Genomic DNA, 25,651 nt, shown 5'->3' with positions numbered 1-25,651 from the left:
CTCTCCTTCTCGATACTAGCGGGCCTACAAGCTCAGATCACAGCCTTGGCGGACTCCTTGGCATCGGAGATCGCGTAGAAGGAGGATTTGTCTCTCTCCCGATCAAGAGATCGAAGCGCGTTTCGTCGGAAGAGCGCTCTCCTTGTAATCGGCGTTCTCCTTCTTTTGAGATTCTTTCTACTCATCGTAACATTTCACGAGAGGAACACCACTCCCGCTCGGAGGTGTCGAGACGCCATTCGACGGATAGGCGCTCCTTGGACTATGAAGATATTTCCTCAAATCGGATTCCTGCCTCGGGTAGACGCTCAGCCCCTTCTGTTTTCTCCTTCTTCTAGAGTTCGTGCAAGAAGAGAGAGTCGCTCAGGTCATAGAAGACTTGGTTCGTCGTTCGCCGTCTCTTCTTTCTTCTCCTCTCGTCTTCTCAGAGAACCCTAGGAATGCCCTTCTGAAAGTAGGCGCACTTCTCCTTCCGACTACTATAGTCGGGCGTCGGATAACGTGACTGGTAGGTGCGCTCATCGCATGGAGTTCGCTCCTCCCCTGTAAGACATCAAGAGTCTAGTAGGAGCCCTGCTCCTGGTAAGCGTCATTCTTTTAGTAGCTGTTCGCCTGGAGAAGACACCATTGATCCTCGGTTGCTTCGTTCTCCTAGTAGGCGCTCTTCGTTCTCGAGACTCCCTACTCCTCATCGGTCTCCTCTTGCTAGAAGTCAAGAAACGCCTCAAGCGCCCTGCTTCTGTTAGGCGCTCGGAGCCTTACAGACGTTCTCCCTCGGTAAGGACCAAGATCTCGCCGGAACAGCCCGTTGTTCCGTTTTTTTAATGGCGCTCGGAGGGGGGCCAAAAAGAGGTAGCAAGCCCGCCTCTCACGCTTTCGTAGGCATCAAGAGCCTCTCGAGCGCCCTGCTCCTGAAAGAAAGGCGCCCTATTTTTAGGCAACGTTTCGCCGCTTGGTAGGCGCCAGGATTCCACTAAGCGCCTGTAACAGATAGGCGCTCGGCGCCTAGTAGCCGCTCTCTCTACGATCGCGCCAGGATCTTAGCAGGCGCTCTCCCTCTCGTAGTTTCCCTAGGGATAGACGTGGTCTTTCTAGAGAAAGGAGTCCTTCCTCTTTTGATGTTAATAGTTTGTCTGCACTTAGGAAGGAATGCGAGTTTAGACAAGAATTTCGGATAAGCGTCCGTCTTTTACAACTCGTCGTTCTCCTGTACGCCTCTCTACTTTGGAATCTTCTCCTCATTCAAGACGTTTGTCTCCTTCATCGCACTGTACCCCAGCTAGGAAATCATCTAAGGATTCTCATAAGGATCCTCATCCTCCGTTCTCCTCATCCTCGTTCTCCTCTTCAAGAAGACCAGGAAGCCTCTGAGGAAGAAACTAATACATCGGCAGCAGTTTCTTCGTACAAGAAGCTCACAGAGCTTCTCCTTCAGGAGTTCGGAGAGTCTTTGAGCCCTACTGCTCCTCCTTCTCCCACTCGTTGTTCTCCACAGCGAAAGCAACGAAAGGAATCTTCGTGTGTGAGAATGAAGCCGACTCTTTCTATGAAGAAAGCGCTCAAGAGTTTCGGTTCATGGATGCGCACTAAAGAGGAAGCGGGGAAAACAATGTTTGCCTTACCCTCCGTCGAAGCTTTCAGGAAGGACCAGGTTTTTATGGTGGGTTTATTAGGACAGGAGAACCCTTGGTGACTGGGCCTTCGTCCGTCAGCTGACGCAGATTTTTCGGCACTAGTAGACGCCACTAGAAGATCAGCTTTGAATTCGGCCAGAACAACGTGGGCAATGAATGAAATGGATCACATTCTAAAAGGCATGTTTAGAGTCTTGGAAGTTTCTCAACTTTCTCGATTGGTCCCTCGGGAGTCCTAGCCAAGGAAAACTCAAGGACCGGCACACGTTTTTTCTACCGGAGGATTTGAATTGTCTTATCCTGTATGGATAAATCGGTGAGAGATGGGGCCAGCGAAATAGCTTCACTGTTTGGAGCAGGGGTCTTGAAGAAAAGATCAGTATTTTGCTCATTTTTAACAAAGTCGGTCTCACATGCTCAGAGATCGTCTTTGCTTTTTGCCCCTCTCTCTACACAGCTGTTTCCTAAACACCTGGTTCAAGACATTTCGAAAGCTCTCTCTGCCAAAGCTACGCAGGACCTTCTAGCACAGTCTGCAAGGAAACGCGCCCTACCTTCCAGACTAAGACAAAGAAAAGCTAAGCCGACCTCTCAGGAACCCTTTCGAGGGGCATCTACCTCTAGATCCTCTTCGTTCAGAGGTCGGAAACCAAACAGAAGAGGGAGGACTTTTACGAAAGTCAATTAAACCTCCCAAGTAAGACTCAAGTCCCTTCAGACAACTGTAGGCGCCAGGCTTTTACAGTTTGCAGAAGTCTGGGCCCAGAAAGACGCAGATGCCTGGACCCTGTCAATTTTGAGGAAGGGCTATCTAATCCCGTTCTCTTCAAGGCCTCCCTTGACGAATACCCCGAGGGAGTTGACGGCCAGATACAGGGACCCCATCATGAATCAAGCCCTCCGACTAGCGGTAGATCAGATGCTGGAAAAGGAGGCGATCGAACTAGTGGCAGATCATCTTTCGGCAGGCTTTTACAACCGCCTGTTCCTAGTTCCGAAATCCTCAGGGGGATGGAGACCGGTGTTGATGTAAGCGCCCTGAACTTCTTCGTCGAAAAGAAGAAGTTCACGATGGAGACCACTGCCTCGTGTTAGCAGCACTCCGTCCAGGGGACTGGATGGTGTCCTTGGACTTACAGGACGCTTACTTCCACGTACCAATCCATCCTTCCTCGAGGAAGTTTCTAAGATTCATGATGGGGGGAAGAATCTTCCAATTCAGGGCCCTGTGTTTTGGCCTCTCCTCAGGCCCCCCAAGTCTTTACGGCCATCATGAGGGAATGTGGCACAATGGCTTCACCTGGAAGGGGTGAGGATTTCGCTCTATCTCGACGATTGGCTTATAAGGGGCCAATTCCAAGAGATCGTTGTCTGAAGGACTTGAAGAAAAAAACCCTGGATTTGACTTATTCCTTAGGACTTCTGGTCAATCTGCAGAAGTCAAGTCTGATTCCCGCTCAAGAGTGCGTTTATCTGGGGATCCGGATGAACTCTCTGAGTTTTCGGGCTTTTCCGTCACAGGAGATGATAGCCCGGGTGGGACTCGAAAAAAGTAACAACCTTCTTAGGGAAAGAAGTATGCACAGTGAGGGAGTGGATGAGTCTGCTGGGGACGCTCTCCTCACTGGAGCAATTTGTTTCCCTAGGAAGGTTGCACCTGAGACCGCTCCAATTCTTTCTTCATCGGAATTGGAGTCGTCCTTCTCAGGATTTGAAGTTCTCCCTGTCAATTACTCGTCAAATCAAGAAGGAGTTAGCATGGTGGGCGGATCCTGACAAGTTCTCGCAGGGACTGCCTCTTCAATCCCAGAAACCCAGCCTGGTGTTGTTCTCCGATGCGTCGGAAACAGGTTGGGGGGACGACTCTGGGAACCAAGGAGGTGTCAGGAACCTGGATGGGGGACCAGTCTTCCTGGCAACATCAACAGGAAAGAACTAATAGCCGTGTGGCTTGCTCTGAAGGAGTTCGAGTCAGATGTGACAGGAGCAGTTGTGCAAATAAACTCGGACAACACCACGGCTCTGGCATACATCAGGAAAACAGGGGGGGACGCATTCCTTCTCTCTGTACGAAACAGCAAGAGATCTTCTTCTGTGGACAGAAGAAAGGGGGATATACTTCTCACCAGATTCGTACAGGGAGAAAGGAATGTAAGGGCAGATCTCCTCAGCAGGAAAGATCAGGTCCTTCCCACAGAGTGGACTCTGCACCAAGATGTTTGCCAGAGCCTTTGGAAGTTGTGGGGCAGGCCTCTCTTAGACCTGTTTGCAACTTGCAAAAAAACAAAAGAACCTGGATCTGTTATTGCTCTCCCATCTCGGATCCAGGAGCAATAGGGATAGACGCTCTCCTACTCGATTGGAAAGGACTCGATGTATACGCGTTTCCCCCCTTCAAGATTCTGGGGTTGATGTTAAAAAAGTTCGCAGAGTCAGATTCCGCGAGGATGACTTTGATAGCTCCCTTTTGGCCAGCACAAGATTGGTTCACAGAGGTGCTGGAATGGCTAGTGGATTTTCCAAGATCGCTTCCTCTAAGGAGCGATCTACTCAGACAGCCCCCACTTCGACAGGTACCACAAAAACCTCCCCGCTCTCAGTCTGACTGGCTTCAGACTGTCCAGAAACTGGTCAGAGCGAAAGGCTTTTCGTCAGCAGCTGCTAAGGCAATCGCTAGAGCGAGGAGGTCTTCCACATTACGAGTGTACCAATCGAAGTGGGATGTCTTCAGAAGATGGTGCAAGAGGAATAACGTTTCCTCTTCCAGTACCTCTGTGAATCAAATTGCAGACTTCTTTTTATTCTTAAGACAAGAATGTGGCTTAGTCGTTTCGACGATTAAAGGCTATCGTAGTATGTTGGCGAATGTCTTCAGGCACAGGGCCTCAACTTATCGGAAGATAAGGACATACAGGACCTTATTAGGTCGTTTTTAATACAACGAAAATTGCAGTATCCTAAGACACCTAGCTGTAATTTGGTGTAGTCCTTCAATTCCTTGGTCCTCTAGGTTGAACCCCCTAATTCACTCATTCAGAGACCTTACCAGGAAGACTCTGTTTTTGATGGCTCTAGCTTCCCGCCAGAAGAGTGAGTGAGCTTCAGGCGATTGATGGTAATGTGGGTTTTAAGGAGGACTCTCTCATTTGCTCTTTCCTTCCTGGTTTTTCTTGCAAAGAATGAGAACCCATCAAGTCCATGGCCCAAGAACTTCGAGATTCGTGGGTTATCTTCTTTGGTAGGAGAAGAACCCGAGAGAACTCTTTGCCCAGTGAGAATGGTGAAATACTACCTTAGAAAAAGAAAAGAGCAACTGAAAGCCAACCGAGAGGTCCTGTGGTGTTCAGTAAAAGAGCCTACTTGTCCATTGTCGAAGAACGCATTGTCCTTCTTCTTGAGAAGCCTCATCAAAGAAGCACACGGATCCTGCAGAGAAGAACATCTTAGGCTTCTTAAAGTGAAAGCACACGAAGTAAGAGCCATAGCAACTTCTCTTGCTTTCAACAAGAATATGTCCGTGCGAAATCTGATGGAGACAACATTCTGGAGATGTCAGTCAGTGTTCGCGAACCACTACTTACGTGATGTGAGAATCACTTACGAAAAATGCTTCGCCTTGGGCCCGTACGTATCTGCGGATTCAGTGCTGGGGCAGGGAGCTGGAACTCATCCTGTTTAGTAGTATAAATTTTTCCCCCTTGTATTTGTTGTTGTTGGTTGCCTTAAAGAGGATGCATGAAGGCATCTCTTTAGGTCGTAATACTAATCTTTAGTAGTTTGGTTAGGTGGTCTGATGAGTGTGGCTCCTTGCAGTAGTAGTGGTTAGGACCTGTTAAGATAGGGACGAACTCCCTTTAACAGGATCCGACTTGGATTCTACCACACAAAGGGATCACATATCCCAGTGGTAGATCCGAGAGTCTTTCAGCATCAGGTCACGTCCTAGCTGTAGCTCTCCAGGCAACGCAGACTCAGAGATAATATCAATGAAGTCTTCTGCCTGAACAGGTAAGAACCAAGGTTATTTATATCCTACAACATCAGTTGTTTCTTATCTCTCCTTATTACTTTAGCTGTCTCTTACCCTCCACCAAGGGTGCCAATCAGCTAAGTATATATCTGGCAGGGAAGTTCATGTACAAAAATGATATTGTTAAACTACAATAAAGTTTTGTACATACTTACCTGGCAGATATATACGTCTAATGGCCCACCCAGCCTCCCCTCAGGAGACAGGTGAAAGAGAAAAAATCTGGCTGGAGAGATAGATTGGTTCATACGCCCCGCCACCCAGCGGCGGGTAAGGTAGACCACCTGACCTACCTGTCGCGTGTGCCGCGAGATTTGAAATTCTGTCGGAACGTCGGAGACTATAGCTAAGTATATACTGCCAGGTAAGTATGTACAAAACTTTATTGTAGTTTAACAATATCATTTCTAGGCTGAAGCAGACTGTTCCTGTCATCAAACAAAAGAAGGATGTCAAAAAGTACAGTCTCCTTTTGGCTAAGGGAGGTGTTTTTGAGACCTAAACATAATGTAGTGGATGGGAAATCAGAATAGGTAAAAGTGGAAGACCACAAATTCGGAGCACACTTTGCTTTGATTCCACTGTATAGTGGTTAGTATCATGGCATGCTACTCCGATGTTGCGGGTTCGCGTCTCCCTCAGGGCAGTGAAAAATCACTGGCTCTGTATCGTGTGGGATCAGCAGTGGGAGGTTGAAACTAACATTCTTTGGAAGCTTGAATTTCAAGTCAGTGGCCCCTGTGTGCTTATTCCATGTGAAAAGGTTTCATCTACTGAAATAATAATATTTTATCCTTTTCTGTTATTTCACATGCAGATGGCTGGTGATGCTAGTCTAATTTTGTCATTTTTGAACTGAAAGATGTTACCAGTAAATGGCTGGACTTGTATTCATTTGAACCATGGTGGGCCATATTTATCTTTGAGTGAGGGAGTTTATAATCATCATCCATTTTATCATGAAACTATCTCTCATTCATGGCTTTATCTAGAGACTATACTTCTTGCGTTATTAGCTGCTAAGCCTTTTGTCAGTGGTGGGACATGATTCAAGTTCCCTGCTTCACACTTCGATTTTGATACATACATACTTCTTTACCAAATTAAAAACTACTATGGCTGTGGTTTCTGACTCATAGGCAAAAGTAAACTGCAGGCATTTGGCATATCAGCCTCCCACCTAGCATTTGTGGCATAATAGCCCCTCTGCTTTTTATGTGCTCTGAAGGTCTGGCATTTTGATAAGTGGCAAAGCCTGACAAGAAACAATGACCCTTTGTTATAACCAATGTTTGAACATCCAAGATATCTAACACCTGATAACAGGTCCATATAATTTAGCTTAAACTGTAATTTAGTAATGCACATTGCAAAATTTTTCTGCAAAAGTACCTAAAAAATTTATTTTATCATAAAAAATATTATTTTGTAAAAGCAGTCTATTATCTTATCAGATTAACAATTTTTTTTTTTGTATTTCAGCAGGCAAGCAGTACTGAGAAGTTTAAAAAATATTTCTTCATTTTTGCCAAGCATGTCAAAAAGAAACGGAAAGTTCATTGTGCGCAAAATGTTCAAGATATGCCAAGTGATTCTGTAGTACATTACAACAAAGATGAGGGCTGTTATATACTAAAAGTAAGTTGTCAATATATTTTATGAATGTTATGTTGCTCTAATTTTTTTTTTTTATATTTATCTTACAGATATTTCTTAGTGTACATACAGTATTTTAGGTATTAGCAAATTTCTTGAACAGGCTAAAAAAAAATACTGAATGCTATTTATTACATATTTTAGTGTATAGAATTATTAATGAAGTATCCATGGATGAAAAGATAAACAGGAATATACCTGACAAAGAGAGCAATGTGTTAATATGATAAAAAGAAAGAAAGGCACCATTGAGCAAAGATTTTTGTGAGGTTATGAGTAATAGAAATGGAGTAATTGATGAAAACAGAAATATGTTCATGAATGAAATCACAGTTTTTGAAAGAGAATCTGTAAAAAAGAAACTTATGTTATGATAGAATTGCTGCAAAGAGGATTTTAGCTGAAACTAAAATGACACTTCATATACTAACCAGAGGGTTTTACAGGATATGGAATGCGGTAGCAAAACCAGACGACTGTGAATTGGAAATCACAGTTAAGGTACCAAAGAAAGGTGGCCTGACTAAATGTGGTAACTATAGAGGGTTGTAATGAGGATATTCTGTGTGCTTATTTCTAATGAATTGACGATGGGAATTGACAAAAATCAATTGGTGGTTAACATCCCCTCCCTTACCAAGTAACATTGTTGCTGTGGAGGGGCTTTGGGGCTAAGGACCATTGCACGATGTTGTAGGGGTGACCTTTTGGCATCCATCTGGGCCATCCTCCGTCCTTGGGCTGTAGTCTTATACTGGGCCAGTTTTGGCCTGGTTTTGTTTCTTAATATCGTTTTATCACTCATCTTCTCACTATTATACCAATCCTCTTCCTCTGTCCCCCCCTTTCCCTTAGGTGTGAGTGTTCATGCTTAGAGGGTAGAAGGCCAACTTTGGGTTGGTCATGAACGGCCGTCTGGATGCCATAGGGCACAGCATCCCTCTATTTTTCTTTTTTGCCCTTACTCTTTCATGCGGGGCTCCCAAGGAGTGGACGATACACTTCCCCAGCACACATCCAGGCCCATACGACTGATAATGGAAATTCATTTGGTAATGGATATGCAGTTTGACTCAAAGGGGTTGAGGACTGACCCCTATCATGGTCAGTCCTTTAATTTTTTGGGATTTTCCAATTTGTCTAGTTCTGTGACCATGAGCCAGGCTACTCCCCAGAAACTTATCCCCAGCTGCCATGTCACCAGTTATCTCAGCAAATAATGCCCCACTCTCCCTTTCTAACCATATGAAGCACAGTGTGCCACCATAAAACAACGGAACACTACACTATCTCTTCCTCCAAAAAACTGCCTTAAGGCTCCAATGCAATCCTCTCCTAACTACCTTAAAATGTCCTCTGGTACTCACCCTGCCCTTATGTCAACTCTCTTTGGACCCCAGAAGTGGGACAAGTACTTCATTATCCCTCCAACTGCTCCTTACATGAGCAACACACTCCACTTTCAGAAGTGCCTGCAGAGATAGGTAGGTATGGTCAAATCCCTGACAAGACATGATCACTCGTGTTTTGTTGGACATTGTTATGTTGAACACTAAGGCTCAGGCTCAAGCAATGTCCAATATCAAAGATTTGCGAGGTAAGTAATGCCTCCCTACTGCTCCACATCATCACCTTAACAGTTATACTGGAACAGTGGTGATACCTTCGGAGCAGTGCCCCGTTGACAAAGTCAGCTAGAGTGATTTCTCAACATAATAAAAATACAAAAGCGTATCCCTACCCCACATACACATAGCACCTCAGTGGCGTGATCAGCATGGTGTTGGTGTGCTACCTCAGTGGCGGAGAGTGTGATTCTTGGGCATTCCATTGAGGTGTGAGAGATGTGTATTTCTGGTGATAGAAGTTCACTTTCGACATGGTTCAGAAGTCACATAGAGCCACTGGACCTGTTGCTGAATAACCACTGGTTCCATGCAATGTAAAAACACCATACAAACAAAAAATAAACAAACAAAACAATCCCTATCCCACATCAGTGTCAATAGTGCTGATGCTTTGGCCACCCAGCCAAATTTTTTAGATCACAAGCACACTCTCCTTTGTGCAGCTCAATAGGAAATGATCAAGCCAGTTGCCACTCACAAGCACATTTGTGCTAATTGTGCCAGCAAGCATGTTTCTTACTGGGGTTGCCTGGTCTACAAATTTGAATCAGAAGTGGCGGCTCTTCGCTACAAGCATAGACTGACCCCTAAAGAAGCTATGCAGGAATCTCAACCCCTTAGCTTCACCACTGTTACCATGGTCCAGATTGTGACAACAGCAAAGCAAACAAACAAAATCACTGCTAATATGCAACAATCAACCCCCCCCCCCCCATCTCCTATGCTTTATTTTCCCAATCCACCACCACCTCTAATACTCCTTCACCATCATTCCTTTCCATGCCTAAGCCACTGCATTCCTCTTGAGTACCATCATCCACCACTTCGTCCCCTTTTTTATCTCATGTATCTCTATCAAACCCTTTTGAGGTTTTAAACCCTACTTCTACATCCCGACATTTCCATTCTTCACTCCCAAAGCTTCCTCCCCTTAGCAAAACCCCCACATAAAGAAATAAACGCCGATTTGGAACAACTCCAAAGTCTAATAACAAATTCTCACCCTTTAAGTTTTCCCAGTCACCACCTGTTTGCCCTCCACCCAAATAAACTCTTACAGACAAGTCCCTCCGGAAATCATGAAGGACATTGTGGATTACATAAACCAAACTTCTTATTATGATCCCAAACCCAATCTCATTCCACACCTCCTCTCACACTAAATATGCTACTGTCCATCATATCATTGTGGAGGTCCATAGCCCTTCCACTGTCTTTCCCCCCATTCCCCTGCCAACCTCGATAGAATCCCCAACCATCTCACCTTCCCCCATACCTGTCTCGTAGCCCATCCAACTTCTCACTCAGACCTCTGAACAGAGGAAAAGTATCCTCGACCTTACCGTACCATCAAGATTATACTAACGAGTCTCTTTCTTCTGATCCCTTCTTACTTTTAGACATACACTTGCGTTCTACAAAACAGATAACTTACTCATCATCCCAGACACTTACTCGACCCTACTTCATACTGAAGACAGCCCATCTCTATCTAACAACCATACCTCAATCACACCAACTATATTTTCACACAGTATACCTCACTCTTTTTAATATCCGTGTTCCAGTTGAACATTCAAGGTTTCCGTTCCCATGGATACGATCTCAGATATCTCCTCTCGCAATATGAACCTAAAGTAATATGCCTTCAGGAAAGTTTACTTACCCAACTACCCAAACCTATTCCCAATAAGCATTTCCACTTTTCTCCTCACTCCATTTCTGTCTCTTCTATTTTAATTCATCACAAAATACCATGTTTACCCATACACACTACATTTCTTTGTACAATTACAGGCAGTCCCTGGTTATCGGCGAACCCGGTTATCAGCTGAAAATCAACGAGCAACTAAAATTGGTGATTTTCAGCGCCATAATGCGCCAATTTCCGGTTATCGTCGCCAATACATACCTTACAGAGGTGACATTAATCTGTTATCAGTGCCAAAACCCAGTTATTGGTGCCATAAGTGCCAAAAATCTTAGATTTTAGGTTATCTGCCATTTACACGCGTACCTTGATGGTACGGCAAGGTCGAGGATACTTTTCCTCTGTTCAGAGGTCTGAGTGAGAAGTTGGATGGGCTACGAGACAGGTATGGGGGAAGGTGAGACGGTTGGGGATTCTATCGAGGTTGGCAGGGGAATGGGGGGAAAGGAACCCCCACCGATAACTGGGGAGTGCCTGTACACGAGTTTTAATTATACAACACCCCTAGTAATTATATAGCTAACTGTTTATTTGCCTTGGTTAGGTAACAGTGCCCCACCCACTTTTGGGGCAAGAGAGAGGAACAACATGGCAAAGATTTCAGTTTGTTTCTGTCAGGCGATGGCTATGGTTGTCGGTTGCAGTTATTCCTTCCTTTTTTTAATTGCAATTGGTGAAGTACTCTATTCTTGTATTAGCCATCTTGGCAAATCATTTAAATAGCGTTAGGTTCTGTGGTAAGAACTAGTTTTTTTTTTTTTTCCGTGGTAACCGTCAGGTCTAAGTGTTTTTGACAATGTCGCACACAGGTTCTGCCAGCTTTAGGTATTGTGCTAGAGGTTGCAAGACTAGGGTAACCAAGGAATCGTATGATAATCACACTTTAAGTACTAATTGTATAGGGCAAGTATGTTCATTTGATACTACATGTAATGAATGTGTTGATTGGGATGAAAGGAAGTGGAGGAGTTTGGAATCTCATTTAAAGAAATTAGAGAGACAGGAAGAGAAATTCTGAATTGAATTCACATTGTAGTATTCCTGTTATATCTTTAGCTCCCGCTCCCGCTTCTCTTGCTATGCCACCTTCTCCATTTGCAGGCTCCCGCACTTCTGATCCCAACTCCATCTCCTGTCTAGAGGAAAAGATTGATATGCGTTTTGCTCTGTTAGTAGAGACTGTGGAGCAGTTTGGTGTGTCTGTGAAGGTCCTCATAGACAAGGCAAAAAGTGATATATAGCATTGTGTCGGTGGCTGTTCGTCACACCAATGCTCCTAGGCAAAGATCACTGTCACACTCCCTAATGCAGGGGAAGAGTCAAACTGGTAGCCCAAAGGAGGTTGATAGGGTTTGCCCACGAGCAGTCGCCCCTGCAGTTCAACCTATTGTCGCTTCCCAGGTTGAAACAAAGTCGTTGGAAAGGTCTCTCTTTGGATGTGCATAAATTGTCGAGTTTGGATGACTCCTCCACGACGCCAGTGACGTTTAGGGAGCAAGTCTCGACCGTTGAAGAGAGGTGCTTTGGATGCAGCTACAGTAGAGAACCACGCCCATCTTGTAGTCACTGGGACAGCATGGAACGTTTTTCTTCTGACTGCTTCTCGGAAATTGATACTCCTCTGGCGCCCAAGGCTCATCATCGCTCTTCAGCTCCTCATCAAGCTCCTTTATCTGCCGTGCCGGAGCGCCCATCGGACGTAGTCGAGTGCCCATAGGCTTGCGTTGTGCAGGAGCTCCCTTCTACTCCCTCAGCTCCTGCTGCTGCTGCTTCTGCTGTTAAGTCAGTAGATTCCATTCAGGCAAAGCTTGGCAGTATTCTGCTTTTACTGAGTAAGCCTCTTTCTTCAGTTCAAGCTCCGACAACTCAGTTAGCGCCCATGACGGTCCAGCAAGCACCCACAACAGTTCAACTGGCGCCAACAGTGGGCGAAGCTCCCTCTACATCGTCTCCTCAGATGCATAGAGACGCTGCAGTGCCAGAAACTCCTGTAGAGGCTGTTTTGACACAGACACACGTTGATGCAGCCACACTTCAGGCTCCTGCAGATATGGATCTTTCCCCTATTTCGTCTGAAGACGAAGCTACAGGGGATCAAGAGGCTCCCTCATCAGCGTATGTGGCTTTATTGAAGTTCTTGCTCGCCACATACCCTAGCGCATTAGCGGCGTGGTTGGTATGGTATTAGCGTCCCACCTCGGTGGTTGCGGGTTCGAATCTCAGCCATTCCAATGAGGAGTGAGAGATGTGTATTTCTGGTGATAGAAGTTCACTCTCAACGTGGTTCGGAAGTCACGTAAAGCTGTTGGTCCCGTTGCTGAATAACCACTGGTTCCATGCAACGTAAAAACACCATACAAACAAACAAACAAACATACCCATCCTTTTTCAAGCCGACTTCTCCATCGTCTCCTGAATTGACTTTGGTTATGGATAGTATGCCTTCCTCGAAATGCTCGAAGATGCCAAAGATGGTTTTGTCTTCCTCAGCTAAGAAGGCTTTTAAAGAGATAGATGCTTGGCTTGCTGAAAAGAGGGAACAAGGCAAGGTCTCTTAGTTTTCCGCCCTCCCGAATCTCCAGGTGGAGATACTTGTCGTATGCTATGAAAGAGGCTCCTTCCTTGGGTGTTTTTGCCTCTGCACAGGGAGATTTTTCTGGTCTTGTAGACACAGCCAGACGGTTGGCTTATTCTTCGGCAAAGATCGTGTTTTCTGCCTCAGAGTTGGCTTATCTTCTGAAAGGCATTTTCAAGGTATTTGACATTTTCGACTTTCTTGATTGGTCTGTTGGCACTCTGGCTTGCAAGATAAGGTCTTGCCCTTCACTTTTGGAGAACCTCTTGGCAGATTGGATGGGAGTCCTCTCGTGTATCGATAAGGGGATTAGGGATGGTTCCCACGACTTGCTCTCTCTCTACATGATGAGAACACTCAAGAAGAGGTTGCTTTTGTGTTCCTACATGTCGAAGGGTGTTACTTCCTCACAGAAATCAGCTCTATTATTCTCCCCCTTAGATAAGAGACACTTGCTTTCTGAATCCACAGTTTTAGGAACTGCTTTGGATCTGGAGAAGAAATGTACTCAGGATCTCCACGCCCAGTCTTCCAAAAGACCGAGAGATCCTCCAGTGATGGTTTGCGAACGACAATTCCACTCCACTCCAGGAGGCCAGACCTTTCGGGCCAGACAGAGATCCCTCGCAAGATCAAGAGGAAGTAGTACTAGGTTCTTGTCTAAATCCATCAAGAAAACGTCTTCGAGGGGCTCCTCTAGCAAGTGAGGATGCCATTCTCCGTACAAGTGTAGGAGCCAAACTTCTAATGTTTTGGGAAGTTTGGCAGAGTAAAGGGGCAGAACCTTGGATTGTCAAGGTTCTGAAGGAAGGATATGTTATCCCCTTCCTCAGGAAGCCTCCCTTAGTCAGCACGCCAGTCATCGTAATGGCTTATTTTGAGTATCAGCGAGGTTTTCAGCTCTAGAGGACAAAATAACTTCACTTATAAGAAAGGGAGCAGTAGAACTCGTTCAAGATCCTTACTCTCCGGCGTTCTACGGTCATCTCTTTGTAGATTGGGGGGCTGGAGGCGCATCCTGGATGTCAGCGCCCTGAATGTCTTCATTGTAAAGACAAAGTTCAAGATGGAAACAAACCAAACAGTCCTGTCATCCATTCGCCCGGGAGATTGGATGACAGCCATAGATCTTCAGGACGCTTACTTCCATGTTCCCATACACCCCAAGTCAAGGAAGCATCTTAGGTTTGTATTCGAAGAAAGATTGTTCAATTTCGTGCCCTTTGCTTCGGACTGACAACGGCGCCTCAAGTACTTAACAGGTAATGGCTCCCATTGCGAAGTGGCTCCACCTTCAGGGGATACAAATATCCTTGTATTTAGACAACTGGCTCCTGAGAGCACAGTCAGAGAGTCAGTGTGCAGGGGACCTCAAGATGACTCTCTCTTTAGTACAGGAGTTAGGAATCCTCTTAAACTCCCAGAAATCTCAGTTGACTCCCACTCAGCAGATTCTATATTTGGGAATGATCATAGTGACTCAGAGTTTTCGGGTTTTTTCGATCCAGAAAAAAAAAGAGTAGATCCCTACAGAAGAAAGATACAAGAATTTCTGACCTTAAACGAGTGCTCGGCTAACAATTGGATGAGTCTGTTGGGGTTCCTTTCATCGATGGAGCAGTTTGTGTCACTCGGCAGGCTACATCTCAGACCCCTGTAGTTCTATCTAAAAGGGAGCTGGAACAGGAAGGAGCTTCCAGACTTGCATGTTATTCCTATAACACAGGAAATAAAAGAGTACCTTCTTTGGTGGAATTCACAGAAGAGACTGTCGGAAGGCAAGTCTCTCTTTCAACTGAACACCAACCTGAACTTCTTTTCAGATGTGTCGGTCCTAGGATGGGGAGCGGTTTTAGGGCAAAGCGAAATCTTGGGAGTATGGTCCCTAGAGCAAAGGTCTTTGTATATCAATGTGAAGGAGCTAAAGGCAATACACCTGGGCCTTAGTCCTTCGCATCAGAAGTAGAAAACAAGAAGATAGCCGTCTATGCAGACAACATGATTGCTCTCTCATATTTCAAGAAGCAAGGAGGGACGCAGTCTTTCTCTCTTTAAGAAGCTGCTAGAGACCTCCTCATTTGGGCAGAACAAAACAATACGTGTCTAGTCACCAGGTTCGTCCAGGGGAAGCTAAACGTTTTAGAGGATAAGTCAAGTCGTCAGAGACAAGTCCTGCTGACGGAATGGACATTGGATCCTTTTGTCTGCCTGGACCTCTGGAAACTGTGGGAAAAACCGACAATAGACTTGTTCGCTATGTCTTGGGACCATCGTCTTCCTCTGGTTTGTTCGCCAGTTCCAGACTCACAGGCTTGGGTGGTACAGTGGGGCCTCGTTATCCACGGGGGATAGGGCCCAGAACCTCCCCGTGATAAGTAAATACCCGTGTTATCCTGATACCCCCCTCAAAAATTGCTTAAAACTGCCTACTTTAATAGTTAACCCACCCAAGACCACTATTCCAATGTTTTAACTGCCTACTTTAGGTCCAAACACCAAATATGTTTTCAACTATCACCTAAAACTAAATTCAAGACAGTTTTAAAGTTATTGTACAAAATTAGCCTTAAAAAATAAATGTAGTATATGTACTACTGTACATATGTAGCCTACTAGCCTAGGGATTACAGCTAGAAGCCTACATACGCATGGTGGGCCTCTTTTTTTTACAAGGAAAGAGAGGATGAGTGGTAAGAGAACTATCAAAATTATGTAAATCATATGGGTACTCACCAACAATCTATGTTGATAAAAGATGGCGACGATTTTGCAGTGCAATCCAGTAATATAATAACGATAATGCTACCAACAGTATGCAGCGAAACATCTCTTCCCTTCGTCACAACACGTTAATAGTATATTCCACGTAAAAACCAAAACCTTCATCTGACCTTTAGGCGTCTTTCCCATAAGAGTAAAAGAATCAGGGCTTTTGGATGCCACATAATTAACTCGTTTATATGGGTACAATTTAAAGAACGCGCCGCACACCACATTTCATAACAACAACAAACAACCGTGAGTAGGCCAGTGTTGCCAACTGGGAATGGCAATTTCTTGCTAGATTTTGTTCCATAAAAGGCTAAAAAAAATCACATACCGTATATACTCGAATAACGTGCAATCTCCCATATCGTGCAACCCCCAAATTTTCACCAATAAACAGTGGTTTTGTGTTTTGTCATGTATCTCATGTATCATGCAAGTTCATAAGGTTGGTGGTTTAGCCTGCTAATGGCCGAGTCATTCAGATGTGTGCTGATGCTAGTCAATTTACGGTAATTTTCTTATTAATCTCGAGAATTGAATAGAAAATCTCAAGATTAAAAAAAATCCCAAGATAATAAAATAATTGTAAAAATAACACGCCTTGGAGTCCTTAATCATTCTCTCTCTCTCTCTCTCTCTCTCTCTCTCTCTCTCTCTCTCTCTCTCTCTCTCTCTCTCTCTCTCTCTCAGGAATAAATACGTACGTACTGTAATTTGTCTTTCACCAACGGGTATCAGTAAATGTGTAGACATTGTGTGCGTTTAAAAAAATGTGCAGTAAACACACATTCCGATGTTTCGGTTTTTGGAATTTTTCAGATTTCGGAAATGTGAGGTCAGATGCATAATCAAACAAACACCACTACTGCAGCAAAAACATTTTTTCCCTTTATGTTTTTCATTATTGTTATTTATTAATTACAGTTTATTTAAATAAATATTAATATAATACTGTTAAATGAATGTGAGATAATTAAGATCACCTATAATAAAATAGTGGGACAATTAATACCATATGTTCACTAATAGGTATTATTTTCAAAACAAACATTCCGTAAAACACAAAAAATATATGTACATAACAATCAAAATATAATGTTTTGCAGTTCAACTTGTGAATTTTAACAATAAGTATGACTATATAATATATTTTACCATATCGATCTTGAAGTTGAAGAGTCGTAAAATTCTGAGGATGGTCCGGGAAAAGGATTTGTACTTTGTGATTACGTATCGCTACAACACCATGTGGTATTTTCATACCACTATATTGATGACACATCGCTACAACACACTGGTGTTTTACATACCACTATACGTTAAAGTTAAAAACATGACATAGAATCGACTTTGCGACTTCGTTCACTTTGATATTTTTAACGATACAATAACTATCATTTGTACTACTAAAACCATCTTCACATAAGTAATTTTTCGTAAGATATGTGTTGTTGCAAAAGCTATAGCTTATGGCTTTTATAATTTAAGTCATCTTAGATATACATATGCACCCAAACTCATTGTGGGGAAATTTACTACTGTTTCCTCGGATATTGAAATACTTTAGCATCATTCAAACACTTTAATAATATAATGCATAAATACTAGGCTATACATATTTACATCGTATACAAATACTACATACAGTTATATACACATACGACTTTATATACAAAGTTAACAGTTATATACACATACTTTTATATACAAAGTTAATCATATGAGTAGTGATCAGACGACAGCTGTGCACTGGACTACGTACGTACTACTTGGAAGATAAAACGAACAAAAATTTTGTTGTTGTTAGTCGCCGGGATAGATTAACATTTTTCCAGAGATTAAAAAGCTGAATTTTGTTTTGAAGGTATGTCAACCGCGTTATTATATTATTGTTTTCACAAAGGAATAATTATATAAAGAAAATTATTGAGTAATTTTGCCGTCGGCAGTCAGAAAATCACGAACATGGTACGTTCAAACCTAGTGCCATCCATGGCATATGTCTATAAATAGAACAGAAGCAGAGGGCAGTCATTGGATAACAGATCTCCATGGCTACCAACCAACCAATCAGGTGTTAGTTATACTACTCTGTAATTTCTTAGAATGAACGTTTACACACACGAAGCTAACGATGATGTATGTGTTTTGCATACAGTACGTAGTTTTAGTTTTTATTATTAGTGTAAGTATTTTACTGATTTCATGAAGAATAGAATGATTCCTTCTCATTACTTTGAATGCAAAATGGCTTGAAGATTCTTCCGCAAAAAGAAGAGAAAAAAAAATTCCTTAGAAGATGATACCTATTTACTAACGCGGTTGCATACCTTCAAAACAAAATTCAGCTCTTTAATCTCTGGAAAAATGTTAATCTATCCCGGCGACTAACAACAACAAAATTTTTGTTCGTTTTTATCTTCCAAGTAGTACGTACGTAGTCCAGTGCACAGCTGTCGTCTGATCACTACTCATATGATTAATTTTGTATATAAAAGTATGTGTATATAACTGTTAACTTTGTATATAAAAGTATGTGTATATAACTGTATGTAGTATTTGTATACGATGTAAATATGTATAGCCTAGTATTTATGCATTATATTATTAAAGTGTTTGAATGATGCTAAAGTATTTCAATATCCGAGGAAACAGTAGTAAATTTCCCCATAATAAGTTTGGGTACATATGTATATCTAAGATGACTTAAATTATAAAAGCCTTTAATGTACAGGGGGTCCTCGAGTTACGACGTTGATCCGTTCTTACGATGCATCGTAACACGAATTTCAGCGTAAGTCGGAACATTGAAAAATACCCACATGATTTAATGTAAATAACCTATCAACTAACAACGAGAGAACAATTCCTTACCTTTATTAGTTTGATTGGCTTGCACACTGGAGAGGAAGCTGCGGTGCTGGAGAGACTGGGGGAGGTTAGTGAAGAGAAAAAAGAACCTCCATAAGTTGCTGGAGATGCTGAGGCAGATGATTCTTGAGGTGAGGCAGAACATACTATACTGGAGATGCTGAGGCAGGTGATTCTTGAGGTGAGGCAGAACATACTAGTGGAGATGTTGGGGCAGGGTGAGTCTTTAGGTGAGGCAGAACCTACAGAAGGTGCTGGAGATACTGGGGCAGGTGAGTCTGGGTTAGCAGAACATTCAGAAGGTGCTGGATTAGCAGAGGCAGCTGAGGTAGAGGGTACAGGATCTCCTGCAGGCCTCTCTACCTTCTTAAAATACTGCTCCAGGTTAGTCTGAACAGAGAGCGACCTCTTTTCATCCAAGATCTCCTTGTAACACTGCATCAAATCCATGACGCCTCTGGAAACCCTAGTGAACCTGTCCAAGTTGGGATCCTGAGCCTCAAAAGTTGACAAAGCTTGCTGCAACTCTGCAAAACCTCTTATCAAGTCCTGCCTTGGTGAAAGGCCTTAGGCTCTGGGGTGGGTGCTTCTTCTTCTTCCTCTATTATCTGCTTCTCCAGTTGTATCAGGTCCTCAGCAGATAACTCCTCGCCATGAGACTCCAGCAGCTCTGTAAACATCATCAACCTCCATCTCCAAATTGATTTTCCTTACTCAGGGCAACAACGTTCTTGACAACTAGCTGAACTGTGTCCTCAAACCCATGGAAATCATTCACAAATTGAGGACAAATTTTCTTCCAGACACCATTCATGTTTGTTTGCTTAACCTCCTCCCAGGAATTAGCAATGTTCTTTACAGCATCAAGGATGTTGTAGGATTTCCAAAAGTCCTTCAGAGTCAAGTCCTTCTTGGTTTCAGTTGCCTGTAAAGCCATAGCAATTGTCCTTCGTAGGTAGTAGGCCTTGAACGAAGCAATCACTCCTTGGTCCATAGGCTGTAAAAGGGCCGTGGTATTAGGTGGAAGGTAAACCACCTTGACATTAGGGTTGAAGTCTCCCAGCTGGGCAGGGTGTCCAGGGCATTGTCCAGCACTAGCAACACCTTAAAGGGGATACCCTTGGAGGCGCAATACCGCTCCACACTTGGAACAAAATGGTTTACGAACCAGTCCTCAAACACTGCAAGTGTCACCCATGCCTTCTTGTTGTACTTCCAAATTACTGGTAGTTGACCCTTCCAAATGCCCTTGAGTGCCCTTGGATTTTCAGCCTGATACACCAACAAGGGCTTCAGTTTGAAGTCGCCAGCAGCATTACCCCCAAGAAGTAAAGTTAGCCTCTCCTTGCTGGCTTTATGACCGGGTGCTGACTTCTCCTCCTTGGCGATGTAAGTGCGGTTAGGCATACGCTTCCAAAACAAACCTGTCTCGTCTACGTTAAACACTTGCTGAGCAGAATAACCCCCCTCCTTAATTATCTCAGACAACGCTTTAGGAAATTCACTCGCTCTGCTTTCTCATCCCCACTAGCAGCTTCACCTTGCAATTTAAGGTTATGGTAATTGGCCCGAGCCTTAAATCGCATAAACCAACCCCTACTAGCCACAAACTCTTCACTTTCACTTCCCTCCCCCTTTTCTTTTTCAACGCTTCAAACAATCTTTTCGCCTTCTCCTGAATCACCATAAGGCTGACTGGGATACGCCGTTGATTTTGGTCTTCCAACCAAAGCACCAATAACCTTTCCATTTCAATTATTAGACCACTACGCTGCTTAGTTATCACTGTCGCTTTCATAGGAGCAGATCCTTTCACATGTTCAACGATGCGCTCTTTATCTTTGATAATGGTAGCAACGGTCGAACGGCTAAGGCCAAGCGAGCGGCCAATGTTTGTTGGCGTTTCTCCCTTCTCGGATCGCTTTATAATGTCCACTTTAATTTCCATGGTGATGGCCTTTCTTTTCTTCGATGCACTACCATCAGAAGAGTCCGCCTTGCGCTTGGGAGCCATAACAAAGAGCAAAAAGTTACAAAAACGATACAACACGAGGGAGAGAGAGGCAGTGTAAACAACCAAAATGGCGTATGGGCGAGGACTGAGCGTAGCGAAGCGACGCCGTCCTCTCCCCCACAAAGCGTATTCTTCCGCCGTGCGCCTGGAACTAGTTCGCGTTTGTTTACGTTGCTTACGACGCTAAACCGCGTAAGACGGAACGACGCAAAATATTATTTTTTATATTTTTATGGGGGCGCGTTCGTAACCACGAAACATCGTAAGTCGAGACCAGCGTAACCCGAGGACTTACTGTATAAGCTAGCTTTTGTAACAACACATATCTTACGAAAAATTACTTGTGAAGATGGTTTTAGTAGTACAAATGATAGTTATTGTATCGTTAAAAATATCAAAGTGAACGAACAAGTCGCAAGTCGATTCTATGTCATGTTTTTCCTAAACGCGTTGACTTAAAGGAGAACGTTATTTTGGTTGTTTTATCACTGCCAGAAACCCATAACAATGCAGTGTATGTATGATAATTCTAAACTATTATTCACTACCAAAATAACGATGATATTTTGTATTGAAAATTAATGTTACATATATTCCAAACATTATTACTACGTAGCATGAATAGTACTATAAATATTTTGAAAGATAATCTTGCTGTGAACGCTACCATAATTTGATTTTCATATACGTACTTACATTTTGTCAGCTGGCTGGCCTCGCATAGATAAAATTGATTTCACTGATATGGAATTACTTCACGAATAGCCTTTTTATTATGAAGATATGACGACTTAAAGGAGAACGTTATTTTGGTTATCACTGCCACAAACCCATAACAATGCAGTGTATGTATGATAATTCTAAACTATTATTCACTACATAAATAACGATGATATTTTGTATTGAAAATTAATATTACGCATATTCCAAACATTACTACGACGTAGCATGAATAGTACTATAAAAATTTCGAAAGATAATCTTGCTGTGAACGCTACCATAATTTGATTTTCATATACGTACGTACATTTTGTCAGCTGGCTGGCCTCGCATAGATAAAATTGATTTCACTGATATGGAATTACTCCACGAATAGCCTTTTTATTATGAAGATATGACGATAATATATAAGGTAAAAAATGCTTTTATGTATTTCGTTTACGCTTCGTCGCCAATAACAAACAGCAATACTTACGATAATCTATGACAAATAGCGTTTGTATGACTTCATTGTTCAGAGAAGTTATATACGAATACTGCCAAAATAATAATGAAGTTCGAATTAATTTTAGCCTTAATGTTATTACTACTGTAATTACACTACCACTACTATTAAAATTTCTAAAAGTTTATCAAACAAAAAATGTCGCTTTGAACGCAACCGTATACATAAACCATTTTCGTACGTAAAGGTATATGCTTACATTTGTGGCTGGCCACTCCCGACGATAAGTTGAGTGCAATGATGTGGAATTATTCTTCGAATAGGCTATTTATTATGAAGATATGACTATAATATATATGGTAAGAATGGTTTTATTACCTTTATTGTCAGTTAATATCATAATGTGAATGTTTGTGTACGTTGGTGGTATCACACTGCAACTACGCTTAGCCTACCAATGAACGTCGTACATAAACCTTGAATAGGCTATTTATTTCGAAGATAGGACAATAATATATTAGGTGAGAATGGTTTTATTACCTTTATTGTCAGTTAATATCATTATATGAGTCTTTAAATGAATGTTGGTAGTTATCGGACCACGGCCGAGGGTTAGCCTACCGAAAAACATCGCATACGCAGCACAACAAACCCGTGATGCAGTGATTCATACCAGTGATGTAACATGAGAAACGGTCCAAGAAAAAACCCGTGATTAACTGGATCCGTGAATACTGATCCGTGAATAAGCGATGCCCCACTGTAGATGCTTTTTTTTCTGGACTGTTCGGACAAGGAACTGCATGCTTTCCCTCCGTTCAGCCTGATAAGGCAATTGCTGAACAAGTCCTTGTACACAGTAAGGTGTCTGATCTTGGTGGCCCCCTCCTGGCCATCGAAGGAATGGTTCCCAGACCTCGTAGATCTATTGGTGGACTTCCTGAGGCTGCTTCCTCAAAAGAGGCAGCTACTCGGACAACCACATTTCCACAGATTCCACAAAAACCTGTCTTCTCTGTCCCTGACAAGATTCAAACTGTCCAGAAACTCCTTAGAAAGAAAGGGTTTTCTAAGGGAGTTTCAGAGGCTATTTCCATGGGTAGAAGATCTTTTAGCAACGTGTATCAAAATAAGTGGAGAATCTTCAGAGTGGTGTAAGAATTCCAACATTTTTTCTTCTAGACCACTGTGATGCAAATAGCCAATTTCTTGCTTCATTTGAGGTCAGTAAGAAACCTGCCTTCTTCTACCATCAAGGGCTATAGGGCCATGTTAGCATCAGTGTTCCACCACAGAGGCTTGTACTTGTCCTCCAACACAGACATCTCTGATCTCATTAGATCGTTTGATACTTCTTATCGTAAAGATTCTCCCATGGTGCCTTGGAATCTGGTTATTGAGTTAAAGTGGTTGTCTGGGCCTCATTTCGAACCTATGCATGAACTCAGTCCAAGGGACTTAACCAGAAAAACTTCTTCCTATTGTCCTTAGCGACTGCTAAAAGGATTAGAGAGATTCATGCACTTGATAAGAAAATAAGCTTTTCGAAAGGGAATGCTATTTGTTCATATTCCCTGGGGTTTCTAGCCAAGAACAAGTCTCCCTTTAACACCTGGCCTCACTCTTTTTCGATCCCTAGTTTGACAGAAGTCCTGGGTAATGATGATGAGGAAAGAACTCTGTGCCCAGTAAGATTCTTAAAGTACTACCTTCACAGAATTAAAGATATTCATGGAGACTTTGGCAGTCTTTGGTGTTCTGTAAAAAAACCCATTAGACCGTTATCTAAGAATGCTCTAGTATTCTTCTTAAGAGACGTCATCCGAGAAGCACATTCTTCAGTTAAGGAGGACGTTCTCCCGGTCTGCAAGGCTAAAGCTCATGAAATTAGGGCAGTAGCCACATCTCTGGCTTTTAAGAGAAATTTATCTCTTACTTCTATTATTATTTCTACATTTTGGAAATGCAATTCTGTGTTTGTATCGCATTATCTCCATGACATTGAAACAGAGTATGAAGACTGCAGTTCCCTGGGTCCGTTTCTTGCAGCGGGTGTGATGTTGGGAAAGGAAGTGTAGGAAGCAATCCTTCCTAAAATATTTTTCTCCTAGACACAAGGTGTGAGGTGTTATGGGAAGCCTGAAGATATGAAGTGCCTGGAGTACCCTTCAGTCCTTTGATAGGCTGGTGGTGGATATTTTATTCTTTTGGTTATAGGTAACAATCTCTTCTGGTGATGTGTTGGTACTGAGCCCTGGGGAGGGGCAATTACTTTTGATCCTTTGTAACCATCAGAATTGTCCTTTGCTACAAAGATCCCTCTATGTAATAGGTGCTACATGGCTTTACCGCCATGCAGTTACATGATAAGATCAGTGGCAACCAGAGGCAGTATTTTCCTACTACAACTCTCTTATCAGGTAAGGAATCAACAAACATTTTAATTAATGTTGGTAAAACTTTTCTGTTCTCGGGCAGTGTATTTTTTTATGAATCTGAGGTAGAATTATCCAAGCTTCCCTCCTTCCTGCAATGTGGGAATCAGCTATATAATTACTGGGAAAGTTTTATAATTAAAAATTAATTTTCATGATAAAGTTTTAATTATACTTACCCAGTAATTATATAATTGGAGCTCACCCTCCGTCCCCTAGCATGGATTCCTGTTGATATGCATAAACAAACTGAGGCCTTTGCCATGGTGTTCCTCTCTCTTGCCCCAAAAATGGGCGGGCACTGTTACCTACCCAAGGCAAATAGATAGTTAGCGCGACCCTCAAATTTCGGGATTGTAACTGCTGGTGAGGGAAACTCTTAGCTATATAATTATTGGGTAAGTGAAATTAAAACTTTATTTTATCATAAAAATATCATTTTTCATGCAATGTAGGATTACAATAGTAATCCAACCCGATTGACTTCACTGCCTTTCAAGACCTCCTTTCCCAATTACCACCCAATTATCAGCTCCTTTACTTGTAATAGATGACTTCAACTGCCAACATACATTATGAGACTACTTGGTTACTAAGTCCCAGGTGTGCACCCTCAAGCAGTTTTTAATAGCTAATGACCTTTCTATTTTAAACACAGAACACCCGACACTTTGAAGCAAAAACACGCCTTTTTTTTGTCTAGAACTATTACTATGCTCTCCTGCGCTCCAACTACACTTTCTTTGGTCAGTATTAGACTACTACTTCATAACTAGTGACCATTTCCCTACCTTTCTTTCACCTACTTCTTATGTCCAAACTCCTAATCCTCCACACTGTCACTTTGATAAAGCTGATGGCACTCTTTTTCTATGCTCTCAGACTTGTCTATACTTCCTCCATCCTTTACAGCAACCCTGGTCAAGCTTACACACTTCACCATCACTATTCAAAGAGCTGCATTAGCAGCCATTCCAAGGACCACCTGACCCTTCACATCAAAATGTGTACCATGATGGAACAAGACTGGACCAGAGCTCTGCACATAAAACATACTGCCATTATAATTTTTAAAAAAGCCATAGCTACATTAAAACATATCACAAGTTGGAGGGGCTGCCTCCTCACAGACCTTGTCTATACTTCCTCCTCCATCCTTTACA

The 25,651-nt window shown here is 42.8% G+C and overlaps 1 protein-coding gene across 2 annotated transcripts in view; it reads left to right on the top strand.

Annotated features, from left to right (window-relative positions):
- LOC135223574 (transmembrane protein 183-like) overlaps positions 1-25,651 on the top strand; it is a 152,816-nt gene that overhangs the window by 116,342 nt on the left and 10,823 nt on the right. Inside the window, exon 6 of one of the 2 annotated variants that reach the window (XM_064262094.1) lies at positions 7,150-7,302. In XM_064262094.1, coding sequence (XP_064118164.1) covers positions 7,150-7,302 — 153 coding nt within the window. Of the gene's footprint in view, positions 1-7,146; positions 7,303-25,651 lie in introns of both variants that reach the window. The other variant, XM_064262093.1, reaches the window with a different exon arrangement.

Source organism: Macrobrachium nipponense, chromosome 10 (genome assembly GCF_015104395.2).
Source record: "Macrobrachium nipponense isolate FS-2020 chromosome 10, ASM1510439v2, whole genome shotgun sequence".
NCBI lineage: Eukaryota > Metazoa > Arthropoda > Malacostraca > Decapoda > Palaemonidae > Macrobrachium > Macrobrachium nipponense.
The sequence above is the reverse complement of the archived record's forward strand: the minus strand, read 5'-3'. Positions and strand labels throughout refer to the sequence as shown.